We start from the raw sequence: 13,144 nt of genomic DNA on the forward strand, positions 1-13,144 counted from the left end.
GGGGTCTCAGGTACTCTGACCTCCTTATGGTGTCTGGCTTCCCCCACAGAGAGTGTCCCAAGTTGGCCGGGTGGAAGCATCGCAGCCTTTACTACTCGAGCCTTGCAAGTTCCATAGCAGCACTTCTCTCGTATTCTATTGGTCCAACAGTCACAGGTTCAAGAGGAGGGGACACAGACTCCCTCTCTTGGTGGGAGTAGGATGGGTGGGTGCTGAAGAATGTTGAGCCAAATTTTAAAAGTGCCACTCTCATGGTGGTGATGTAGAGACAGTGACTTGTTTTGAGACCTGCAGGGCATCCGTTTTTCCTTCACTTCACAAACAGCCACATGTCACAGTGCCTTCTTGAGTTGCTCTAATGGTTAACCAGCCAGCAAAAAAAGGACTTTGGTTTGCACTCCCGGTGACCCTTATACTTTGCCCGTTTCTTAAAAATTTTGTCTGAGAGCAAATGATGTCATGGCTTCAATTTGAAAAACATTAGTGGAGGCTGGACGCAAAAGTGCAATAGCTGGGTGGACACTTTATAAATTCAGGGGGAATGTTCTAAAGCTTCTTGGGCAGCTCTTGACATCCTCCTTTCTTTCCACTGGTTTTGCTAGCATCTCCACTGGGGAAAGAGCATCTTGGTATTGCATGCGTGTGCTAGAAATTGGATCTACTCCCCAAGTTGGAGCTTCTTGATGCAGGCCTTAATGTTGTAAAACATGGGCTCAAAAAAGCATAGGAAAACTTAAACTACAAAGCATGTGATGGAGGAAGAGCGTGGGCTTGGGAGTTCAGGACAACTGGATTTGAATTCTCTCTCTGCCTTAATAGGCTGTGTAGCCTTGGCAAGGTTTTTAGCTTTTCTGGGTTTTAATTTTCCTTCTCTCTAAAATGGGAAGGGCAATATGTCTCTTGCAGGGCTGTTAAGGATTAAATAAGGTGATATTCATAAAATGGCTAGCACGGTACCTAGCATACAATGTTCAGCAAATGGTGGTCCTTTCCTTTCAACCCTTTGCCGTTTATTGAATAATGGCACCTGTGTAAAAATTGCTACTATTTATTGAAAGCTTATTATATGCTAAGTATTGTGCTAGATGCTTTATGTGGTTTATCTTGTTAATTCTCACAACAGCTCTTGAGGACATTGATGAGAAACAGAGGCACTGAATGATGGAATCAGTTCCCCCAGGTCATGTGGCCAGTGAGTGGGGAGCCAAGATTGGAAGCCAGGAGTCTGGGGCTGGAGCCCATGCCCTTAAATAGTTTTGGGATGCGTGTTTGTGGGTGTGGAGGATACATGTTCTGAGGTCCCCACTGAGGCTGGTGGGATGAAAGAACTCTGGTCTAGGACTTAAGGGACGGGGTTTTCAGTCTTTGCCCTGACACTCACCAGGTATACTTCCTTGAGAGGGGAACTTTACCTCCTGAGGCTTCAGTTGCCTCATCTGTGAAACGGGAGCATCAGAGCTAAGTGATGGGCAAAGTCTTTTCCAGCCTTCTTGTTGTATGACTGAGATTTTGGTTTTGATCTAGCCATGTGCTGAAGGAATTATGAATCACCTTCAGTCCTGATGACAGGGAAATGCAAAAGCTCTTTGGTCAATCTATGCTGCAGTAGACTTAAAATTTTATTTTTATTGAAGCAATAGTTGCACATAAGGAAAAACCCGTGAAAAGTTTTAATGAAAAGTTCTCTGCCTCAGTCCTTCCCACCCCCAGTTCTATTCCTGGAAGCAATTACTTAAAATGTTTTTAGCTGTTTGTTCTGGTGGGTTCTTCTGTGTCTCTAAAGTTATAGCAGTGGGTCTTGACTTTGGTTCTTTTGCATCTTATGCTCTCCTTTCTTTGCATTCTGATGCGGTGCAGTCATGAGGAAGGTTATCCAAAAGAAGGGAGACAGCCCGCTGCCTGGAAGACTGTGGTGGGTGGATGCAGCTTCCAACAGAGGCTGCACTACATGGTCTCTAGAGCTTTCCGAGGCTGGGCCGTGAACTCACCATATTGCCCTGATTTTAAACTCATGTTACTTATAAAATGGACCTTGTCTTGCATAACAACTTGAGTGGTGGTTGAAACACTACCTCTGATAAATGTGCATATCAATTGTTTAATTTATCTAAAAAGTAATATTTGCAAATTTTTGGAAAAAGTGGTCTTGAGGTTGAGGAAATATGTTATGTTAAAATAAGCCTCTTGGCATAAACATAGAAATGGTTCACTTGTGGTTGAACTCAGTAAAATGCTGTGGTTTCAGCAATTCTCTCTCCTCTGACACAAAGATTCCTCTGGATTTAAAAACATATGTTTGGCCGTGAATGAAAAAGCACTGGGTCCTGTCAGTCTTTCTCGCTTGTGTGTGTGTGTGTGTGTGTGTGTGTGTGTGTGTGTATGATTGTTATGTAACTTCAGTCCCTCCTCCAGGGCCTTGTAGGGTTAAAGGACTATTGGGTTTTTTTCCTTAGTGGTCCCTGTGACCGTGGGCTATTTAAATGTATTTTTTATAATTGGTTAAATTCCATTCCGGTGATACGTGCCTATGTAACATCAACAAAAAAGATGAATTGAAATTGAGTCTTTTCCAAATTGACATTCTACAAAATAACTGGCTCATGTTATTCAAAAATATCGAGGCTGTGAAAGACAAAGAAAGGCTGAAGAACTGTTCCAGATTGAAGGAGACTAGAGAGAGATGACACCTAAATGGAAACATGAATCCTGGTTTGGATCCTGGACCAGGAAAAAGATTTTTTTTCCTTTACTATAAAGGACATTAGGGGGACAGTTGATGCAATTTGAATAAAGTCATAGACCAGGTTAATAGCATTGTATCAATGTTAATTTTCTGATTTTGGTCGTTATGCTCTGGTTATGGAAGAGAATGTCCTCATCTTTAGGAAAAATGTGCTGAAGGATTTCAGGGTAAAGGGGCATCATGTCTGCATCTTACCCTCATTTTTTCCCAAGTCTACAATTATTTTAAATTAAAAAAAGTTAAAAAAAAAAAAAAAAAAAAGCTTTTCCTCATTCCTAGACATGCCAGCTGCCTTGACTCAGTCTCCAAATGGCAGTGCCTCCCTTGGCTGTGGAATCTTGACGTTGGCCAGAGCTTCAAAGGAGGCTGTGTGGTCGAATCCAGCCGGACAGCTGTGGCGGCTGCGATGTTCTGGGAGATGGGACTGGGTGCTCGCCTGCTTGTCTGGGAACATTCTGGAGTCAAACAAGAACTCTAAACCAGAGCCCTTCTGCCTAGGAGGAACTTGGTTCCACTTAGGCCTAAAAAAAGCTCCCAGAGCTTTGTTAACCTCAGAAGAGGAAACCTTGCAGCAGGAAACCATATTGACCACCATCTTTTCTTACTTTCCTTTTTTTCCTTCTTGGTGGTTCAGAACCAGGACAGATGGTGTGCTGCTGTGGAAAGAGAAAACAGGGTCTGGCCTTGTCACCAAGGCTGTCGAGCTGCATAGGGCCTGGAGCTGGGGCAGTGCCCAAGCTGGGATTAGAATTCCCTACACTCTGTCCCACAGCCACTCAAACAGCTTCAGCAAAAGGGAGGATTTTCTGAAAGGTTGAAGCAGCCTTTCAGGGAAGCCGAGAGAGGGAAGCATCATACGGCGTTAAGCCTAGGGAGAGCAGACATCCCAGTTTGCTCCGACAGTCTTGGTTCACACCTGTTGTCTCAGCAGAATTATTAGTAGTGCCCCCGCTCTCTCTCAAAGTGCCTTGGTTTGATTGATAAGTTATCTGGCCATGTAGCTGCAGGGTTAGATCAGGAGCACAGACCATCTCCCCCAGCCCCTCCTGGTGTTCTGTTATTTGCTTTCTTCTCCCTCTGTCCTCTCTGTCGTTGTCTGTCTCTCCCTCCTCCGGCCTCCTCTGTTCTGTTCTCTGAGAGAAGATCTTGTATATGTCAGAGACATGGCAGCGAGGTTATGCCTGGTGTGTGGGGGACGCTCCCCATAAAAGGAGGTGGTGGGTTTGCCAGACACCCCAGGAGGCCTCTGCTACAGAAGTCGGGCCTCAGGTGGAAAAGAGAAGGAGTCAGAAGGGAGGGGAGTTGGGTGCCTGGTCTCCAACAGTGATTCTGACTTCTTCCATCTTGAAGGTCCTGTTATTTTCTTCTCCTTTCTTTCTTTTCCATACATGCTTCCATCCCTTTGGAGCTGTTTTCACCAGGTTCTTCTGGTTGGATGCACCTTGCTGGTGTGCAGTTGGGCCTGTGCAGTGGTGGGGCTGGCTCCAGCTCCCTGATGGTCTTCTGCCCTCTCCCACCCCCTTCTCTGCCTCAGCGTCCTCCCGGCTCCTGTGTCCTTGGACGTCCATCTTTCTGGTTTGGCTCCCTGGGCCCCAGCTCCATCCTGGGGCACAGTCTTTCCAGTTTTGCCTCTGCTGCAAAATTCCTGAAGGTGACATCAGCTGTCCTGGCTCTCCTCACGGGGCTATGAGAGCTCTCCCTGGGGAAGGTGGAGCTGAGGGAAGAAAAACCCCACAGAGGCAGGGAGAGAAGGCAGCTGTGGGGGTCCAGGGAGTGTGGCGTGGTCTCTCAAAGTGGCGTGCGATCCAGGGTCTGGGAGCCAGATCTGTGCTGTCCAATATGGCAGCCACTAGCCACATGTGGCTGTTTAAATTAATTTAAAAACTTTAATAAAAAATCCAGTTAGTTGCACTGGCCACATTTCAAGTTTTCATTTAGCCACATGTGGCCAGTGGCCTCTGTATTAGACAGCACAGATGTATGTAGAGCATCTCCATTATTGCAGAAAGTTCTCTCAGATGGCACTGGAGAGCACATACTCCTTTTCACCCAAGCACCGTTTAAAGTGGTTTCTTTGTGTGTTTTAGTAGCTGCCACAAGTGCTCTTAAAGAATAGAATGGATGGGTGAAAAGGAAACATGATTTGTAGTAAGCCTGAAAACATTTCACGGACTTATAACTGTTCAGTAAGTCAGAATGTTTCCAGTGGTGCTTCTCATCTTGTGATTCTAGAATGTTTCTGCTAACAGAGATTTTACGATCGTTCTAGGGCAGTGCTTCCTTAACTCTAGTTGTTCTGCTGCTGTTGTAGTTTTTGCCTTATCCTAGTTGTGTATGTGGTATTTATTCCATATTCTCCTTTAAATTGATTCACGTTTTTACCTCAGTTTGTTTGAAAAGGAGACTTCATGACTATAAGTGGAAAAACATCAAAGGGAAATACATGTTTTTAAAGCAAGCCTTTTATCAGAGAGTAATATATATAGGAAAGTGCCCTGCTCATAAGAGCACAGCTTTGTGACTTTCAAAGCAATGTTATTTTGTTTCCAGTGGATTTGTTGTTTGCTTATCAAATTCTAGCAGATTTCCCTCTCTGTGGAAGGCCCTGAGTCTGGCCTAGCTCCCATTTCTTGAGGAGGTGCTGAAGGTGCTATGAAGTCATAGCACCAGATGGAGGCTTTCTCCTGGACAGAATCAGAGGATTAAAGAAAGATCTGAGAAGGAATAACTGCTTTACTGTTATGGAAAATACACGAGTGTTTCTTGCTTGAGAGGGGTCTTTGCGGGCCAGGCCCGAGGGGCGGGGTGTGGCTTGGTGCCAGCAGCAGACCCGATGCTCTTTGACCTCAGGTTCCCTCTACACTACGATCACTGAGTACCTCAGAGGGCTTTTCTTTTTGTGGGTAGTATCATTATTTGCCATGTTAGAAATTAAAACTAGGAAGTTTTAAAAACTTGCATTAATTCATTAAAAATGACAATAATAGGGGCTGGCCCCGTGGCCGAGTGGTTAAGTTCCCGCGCTCCACTGCAGGCGGCCCAGTGTTTCGTTGGTTCGGATCCTGGGCGCGGACATGGCGCTGCTCATCAAACCACGCTGAGGCAGCGTCCCACATGCCACAACTAGAAGGACCCACAGTGAAGAATATACAACTATGTACTGGGGGGCTTTGGGGAGAAAAAGGAAAAAAAAATAAAATCTTTAAAAAAAAAATGACAATAATAAACCGATTACATGTCAACATAAATAATACATTTTAAGAAAAATAACCGTCTTCCCAAACAAAGAAAATTCATGAAAAGAAAGAATCATTTTATGTGTTTTTGCAAGTCTCTTTTATGTCTGGCTCAGTAGAAGAGCTGGATTCTCATATGTGCTCCCGCACTTCATCTCTTACAATATCTCATAGCAAATAGTCTCCGGAAAACTCCACTGAACGCTTAGGAGACAATGACAGTGAAAAAGCAGATAAGTCAAACTTGATTACAAAAATGGTTTTGACCTTGCAGGCTCCCAGGAAAAGTCACAGGCGCCCCTCCCCCTCCCTCCCCCCATGGTCCCTGGGACCACACTTTGAGAACCTGTGGTAAAGCGAAACGCACATTGGACTAAAGGTCTGTGCTTTTGTCTGAAGTCTGACACTCGCTTCCTCTCCTCAGGCCAAGCAGCCCTTCAGCCCTGGGCCGAGTTCTCTTATGTGTAGCCAGAGGACGGTGATTCTTGCTGAACCCGCCTCGCAGGGTCATTGTGAAGCTCAGATAACGCCTGTGAAATCTTTTTACAAACAGACAGCGGGTGTTTATAAATGGCATTACTAAGGATCTTTTGAAATATGGTATCTTCTTTAATTTGTAGGGCAGTGATTTTTAAAAACTGATGTCCCATCTTAATCTCCCTCGGTTCTGGGGACACCTCTGTGGAGGGGGAAGGCCACCATTCTCAGCCTACAAGCTGTTTCCCAGGCTCGCCGGTGCTGGCTGGTTTGGTTTAGCTGGAGTTCTTACTTGATACAGGGCTGTATTTTTGACACACTGACATTCAAACAGGGAGACTCTGCCACCCTCAGCAATTCTTTGCTTGAATAAATTGCCAGCAGTCTGAGTCACCTAATGGATGTGACACAGTTTTCAGATTTGAAGATCTGAGGCCCCATCCAAGGAGAGAGAGCCCTTTTTAGAACTCCTTCAAATGCTGATCTAGAAAGTTACGTGGTAAACAGCCCTGGCTGGGAAATGGCTTGTTTTTCTTGACTGGTGACAGACAGGTCTGCTCATTCCCCTGAGAGGAGTTTGTACTTCTGACTGCGTCCCTCCAAGGGTCGTTGACCGCGGGGAGAACAGTCAGCTCTCTCTCCTCTCTGGACATTCTGGAAGCAACGCCCACTCTGATCTTGGGAGACACATTTGCCTGTAGTTGTAGGAGATGAAGAACCACGGTGGGATCTCTCCTCGAACTAGGAAATAAGGCAGAAGCACAAGTTCAGTGAGACAAGCTGGCTTTAGGATGTGGCAAACTGGCATTAAGATAGATTTAAAGAAATGCTTTATAAAGGTTAGGTTGAATTAGGTTCCACGGACTCTGTTCTTTATAAACATGGCTTCCTTGTCAAGGATAGAAGCCCTTCGACAGTTGACCATATTTAATTCCAGTGCTTTGCCATGATATGGAATGTTTGGAATTAATATGACTGCCATAAGGCACTTTTTTCTTAAGGCTTAATTCAATTGCAAGTGACAGAAATTCAGTTCCAACTAACATAACACAAAAAGCAATGGTGACTGTTTGGGGGAGGGTGGGTATGCTATTGTGGCTCCAAGGAGGTGGAATATAGGGTTAGACTGTGAAGCATCGGTAGGCCCAGAAGCTCAAAGTGTCGCTTGGCCTTCCTCCCCCCTCCCTCTCTCTTCTCTCCCTTTCTTCCTCCTTCCCTCCCTCCCTCTCTGTCAGGTCCTCCCCTCTTTGTGCCAAGATGGCTGCTATCTGCTCCAGGCTTTCATTTCATCCTCTCGGCCATCTCAGTGGAAAAAAGTCCTCTTTCTAAGAGTTTCAGAAAAGTCCTAGAATGAGGTCTGATGAGTCACATGCCCTTCCTCAACAGTCACCAAGGCTAGGTGTATCCACATCTGATTGCCAGGCTTGGGTCACATGACCACTTCTGGGACCAGGGTGAGACCCATGACAATCAGGGCTGTTACACTGGGCGGGCAGGAAAGATTTTGGCTTGTGGGCTCCCACACCCCAATGTTTGTGGAGATTGTTGCTCAAGTAGCTCTGATTTTGTGGAATGGTAGAAGAACTGGGTCTGCTTTATCTTATCTGGGAGAAGGCCGGCTTTGTGTTTAGCTTTTAACACATCTTGGATGAATAGGCTTGTTGGTGGTTGGATGTCGGCCAGTTGTGCATCATCATCCCAGGCAACATAGCCTCATTTGTAGAGGGAAACACAAATCGAGTCTCTTGGGTTCAGTACCCTTTGATGGTCGCACACTTAACCAGGCTAGTGGGCCCTGAATCTATCCGCCAGAATCTCCTGCAGGGCCCAGCCCACTCTGGGAAAACCCAGATCTGATCAGGTCATGTCTCTGCTTAAAAATCCACCATAGTATTTTACTACCATTAAAAAAGGAAAAAGAAAAAAGAAAACAAAACCCCTATAGCATCTCATCCTCCCCCACCCCCATTTTTTCTCCCTTAGGGGCCGTTTAATCAGTTTAACATATCTTAGCTGACTATTTAGGTATTTACTTTTATGACTTTAAATAGTAGGCTTTGTGTGTTTACTTGATTTTTCGATTTTAGTTATCTGCCACATTCCACTAGATAAGATGAAATTTTAGTCTCTTTCCTCCCTCTGTCCCCACCACACACCCACTTTTCCCAACCCTTCCTCCGGACAGAATTATATTGGAGTCAGTATTTGCTATTTACGCTATTAGAGCTGTGTAAGTGCTGTTCACGGTGGAGCTATCTAGCAAACTATGATTACTTTTCCTTTTTGTGGTAGAATGCGTTCTTCAGTTATTTCTGACAAAGGGTGCGTGGGAAGTAAATTGAAACTTATATATGAGGAAAAAAAAAATCCATCATGTCTCCCGATTGTGCATGGGATAAAGTTGAAATGCCCTAATATGGCGCACATGCCCTTCCTTGCTCCAGCCCCCACCAGCCCTTCCACCTGCCACTCTTTGCTCATGCTAGTTTTTCAGTGTCGAATGCCCCCTTCTCTGTCTGGTGCAGACCCCCTTTCTTCAAGGCCTGGATGACACTTGCTTTGGGTGGCCTGCCCAGGTGTGTGTCTGTTGCACAGTGTGTATACTGAGGTCTTTGTACGTATCACACTGTGTTGTACTTATTTAGCACTTGAGTTTAAATCTTGGCTCTGCCATTTCCCAGGTCAGTGACCTTGGGTGAGTTACCTGCACTCTCTGTGCCTCATTCTCTCTATATTCTCTTTGTAAAATGTGAACAACAACAATGGCACCTACCTGATCAGGTTGTTAGCAATTGCAAGATTGATGGAATGAAAGCATTTGTGATAGTGTCTGCCACTTAGTAAGTTGCCCCTCTGTGCTCTGCATCCTTCTTTCTCACAAAGGCAGAGGGGGTGGGTTGTATTCTCCAGTGCCTGGAAGAGCTCTTGGCAAATCGAATGTCTTCAGGGGCTGGGCAGGGAACCTACTGAGTGAAGCCGTCGGGGGGCCAGGTGGGGAGTCAGGCGCAGGGGCAGTGAGGACTGGAAAGGGTCATCTGTGTCTAGGGGGGCATCTTCTACTCCACTTCTAGCCAATGGTTGCCAGGTAGGGACGGGGGCTCAGTGTTGCCAGATCATCTGATGTTTTTTTAATGAGAAATTTGAGAATCCCCACATTTAAAAAAAAAATCTGGATTTTTCTGACATTTAGTACGCAGCATGCAGGCAAAGGGACTCAGCCAAATGGCCCATAGGCCACTGGTTTGGGACCCAGTTCTCGTTGTCCAGAGGAGGCCCAAGGTGCTGATGTGACCTGCCCTGGGTCACCCACTGACTGATTTGGCCCTGTTTTCCCATGTGTGGTCTGGACATGGGGCCCTGGTGCTGCCTCCACCAGGGTGGTGGCTGTAAGGATTCGGTCATGCGTGCGAGTACATTTGCAAAGCAGCCACCCACACAGTGTAACAGGTTATTATGTCCATCACCTCAGCTACTCCTGCCTCAGAGAGACCCCTTTGGTGTTTCTGAATAGGATCATTCATGGATCTTTTTCTCCGGAGGGGGAACATTGTGTGCATTTATTGAGCATCTACTGTATGCCCAGGAACTATCAGCTGTTTTACATTTGCATTCTCCTTGATTCTTCCAACAGCCCTCCCTGTGAGATGGAAAGTAACTATTTTATAGATAATAACAATGATTCTTAAAGAAGTTCTCTGATTAGAGTCTCACAGAGGTTAACAGGACTGGATCCATCTCTCTGATAAAAATCCCAGGCTTTAGGCAACATGCTGCCTCCCATGTATTGGACGTCAAGTCCAACAGCAGCTCAGTGGGGCTTTGCTAGTCCCTGGGCTGCCCTCTTGCATCTGCGGCATTTCCTGTGGAGAAAAAGCCTAGTCTTGTTCTCTGTCTTTAGAAGCTGTAGCAGGTTGCTGCAGGCCTGGCCAGATAGGAGAGGAGGAGAGAAAATTAAGAAGATGATGATGGTGTTGGTGATGATGGTGATGGTGATGCAGGGCTGGGGGGAGGGACCAAGGCTGTGTCAGAAGTAGGCTGGGGCTCAGGAGCTGAGAAACTCTCATACAAGGCAAAGGCTGTCTCCTCGTATGCTGCAGTGCTGGCGTCATTTCAAACCCATCTAGCAAGCCCATGGCACAGTATGACAGGGGAATGAAATTAGAAGTGATCAGAGCCTCCTTCATCCCCATGAGCCATTCCGTTGGCCCAAGAGGCCCCTACAATTTGATGTTTAGAAATAGTTTTCAGATAGTTACTGGTGAGGCAGGCCGTTTACAGCCAATGGAACCCACGTGTTTTACCAGCAGGTGGGCTGTTGGGTTTTGGGGCAGCCCCCGCAGCTGGTGATCATGTGTTGTTCCGTCTCTGAATGTCCATTTCCCCTCTCTCAAATGCACCCACACACCCCCTGAGGTGTGGTGGCCTCAGGCAAATGCCAAAGGGAAAAGGAGTTGAGGGGATGTGAGGTCTGTGAAGTCCTGATCCCACCCTCCACTATGTCCTCCTACACCTAGGAGTGAATTTCTTCTTTTAATTTTTTTTTCCTCTTTGTGACATCCATGGGTCTGGTTTCTTGATTTTCACCCTGTGGTTAAGTCTGGCGTGGCCCACCTGTCAGCTCCATTCTTCCAAATTCTTATGGAGGCCCAAGTTGCTAGTGGCTATGTCGAGGATGGGCGGCCACCCTTAGATCTCTTGCCATTCTCCACATTCCAGACTTCCAGCTTCCTTTGAATCCTTGCCACTCCCTCTCCCTTCTGGCTGAGCGTGCCTCTGCTGCCTGCTTGGGACCTCAGCGTTTCCTCTCCCTCCCTCAAGTGCCTTCGTGCTTCAGGCTTCTGTGTAGCTGTTCTCTATCTGGAAGTTTTCCATGAGTCTCCCAGTAAACTCCTGTCTTAGCTGGCCTGGTGAGTTTCTCTGCCGCTGGGTTCCGTGGCACCTGGACCATTGCCATCCTGGCACTGACTTTTCCGGAATGGGCTGTAAATGCCTGCTTTACCCATCAGACTTAGAAGTACCCTGAAGGCAGGGATAAAGCCCGAGGCCCAGCACAGGGTCTGGCACGTGGGAAATTTGCACTCTGTTTAATAGTGACCGCATCACATGTTTGAGGCCTTCATGGGAGTGTAGGAAATGATGCCATCATTATGGACTGAAGCTGCCCGGGCTGGCTAGACTGGACATCTTCCCTTTAGGACCTGGACAGAGCTTTTCAATCTAACCCGCACTGTCCAATATAGTAGCTGTTAGCCACATTTACTTTTTAATTTATATTTAATTAAAATAAATTAAAACTCATTTCCTCAGTCTCACAAGCCAGTTTCAAGTGCTCAGTAGCCGTGTGTGGCTCCTGGCTACCGTACTGACAGAGCAGATAAAGGAACACTGCCAGCATCACAGAAGGTTCTTTTCGACGGTGCTGCTGTGGACACTGTCTTGTGAAGGTCAGAAATTAGGGGCTTGTAGGTTGTGTGGAGGCCCTGCTTGGTGTTTGTCATTGGGTACGGCAGAGCCTCGCAGATGCCTTCTTAAGCCTGAACTCTGTTTCCTTGATTTCCCCTGGCTGCAGGACGCTCGTCAGAAGTTCCGCTCTGTTCTGGTTGAAGCAACAGTGAAACTGGACGAACTGGTGAAGAAAATTGGCAAAGCCGTGGAAGACTCGAAGCCCTACTGGGAGGCGCGGAAGGTGGCGAGGCAGGTAAGAGAGCCCCGCAGACCTCCTCCCCTGTCTCTGCCCGCCACCCCATCACCCCGCCGGAGTTTTGGGTGCACTCCTGACTTCCGTGTCTCCCCTGAAGGGTAGAAGTGTGAGTCCTATGTGATGTGCACTAGCCGTGACTTTGTAAAGAGCTGCATTTGAAGTTGGCCTCTTATCTTCCTTCCCCCAACAATCGGCCTTCATTCCAGCTCTTGATACCGTTAGTAGAGTGTGGGTGCTCGCATTTGGGTGACCCTGCGAGTGGGTGCCGCCTTGCCCTGGAGTTGGCAGCGGGGCCAGCTTGCGAGGATGGGAGGATGCGTCCAGAATGTCAGGCTTGTTCCTCTGCCCTCCGAATGTGACTGGCTGTCGGGCAGCAGGGGGCTTACTCCCTTGCGTTCTCCTCGCTGGTTTGGGAGTAATTAGCTATTTGCTTCTCCTGAAACGTTGGTTCTTTGTCCTGAGAGCCCAGATAAGCAAGTGAGGAAGGAAGACCAGCAAAGGGGTGGCAGAGAGGGGGCTGTGGTCATGCAGTTGCTGGGGCTGCGTGGAAGTTGGTTCTGGATTCAGCATTTGTCTTCCTTTGACCACCACCGATGTGATGCAGTGTGTGGCTTGGGTCACATCCCCGCCTCTGATAGCCGGGTCCTGTGAATGGGGAAGGAAAGGAGCCCCAGCACTTACCAGTGCCAGCTATGTGCCAGGCCCAGGCCCGGGAGTTCCCGCTCAGTGTCTCTTCAGTGTGAATTGCCCCCCAAAGCAGGCTTCAGCAGCTGGTCCAGATTGTCCTTCCTGTCCCTGTTGTACGTGATGAAAGATGCCGCCTCCAGGAGTCTCCACTTGTAAGAAGCTGTTTAGTGAGTGACAGGTGTTTGAGCACCTGCTGTGTGTGCGCAGCGTGAGGTTGGGCACTGTAAGGGAGGTGATGGGAGGCGAAACCCTTGGAAATTAAGCCCCAGAAATCCAGGAACATGTTAAGATCAGGCCCTT

At 47.2% G+C, this 13,144-nt stretch overlaps 1 protein-coding gene across 4 annotated transcripts in view; it reads left to right on the forward strand.

Annotated features, from left to right (window-relative positions):
* The window catches only part of SH3BP5 (SH3 domain binding protein 5), a 71,484-nt gene that overhangs the window by 14,413 nt on the left and 43,927 nt on the right, over positions 1-13,144 (forward strand). For all 4 annotated transcript variants that reach the window (XM_070576012.1, XM_070576013.1, XM_008536364.2 and 1 more), the window contains one exon: positions 12,026-12,154. In XM_070576012.1, coding sequence (XP_070432113.1) covers positions 12,026-12,154 — 129 coding nt within the window. The remainder of the gene's footprint in view (positions 1-12,025; positions 12,155-13,144) is intronic.

Source organism: Equus przewalskii, chromosome 15, assembly GCF_037783145.1.
Source record: "Equus przewalskii isolate Varuska chromosome 15, EquPr2, whole genome shotgun sequence".
NCBI lineage: Eukaryota > Metazoa > Chordata > Mammalia > Perissodactyla > Equidae > Equus > Equus przewalskii.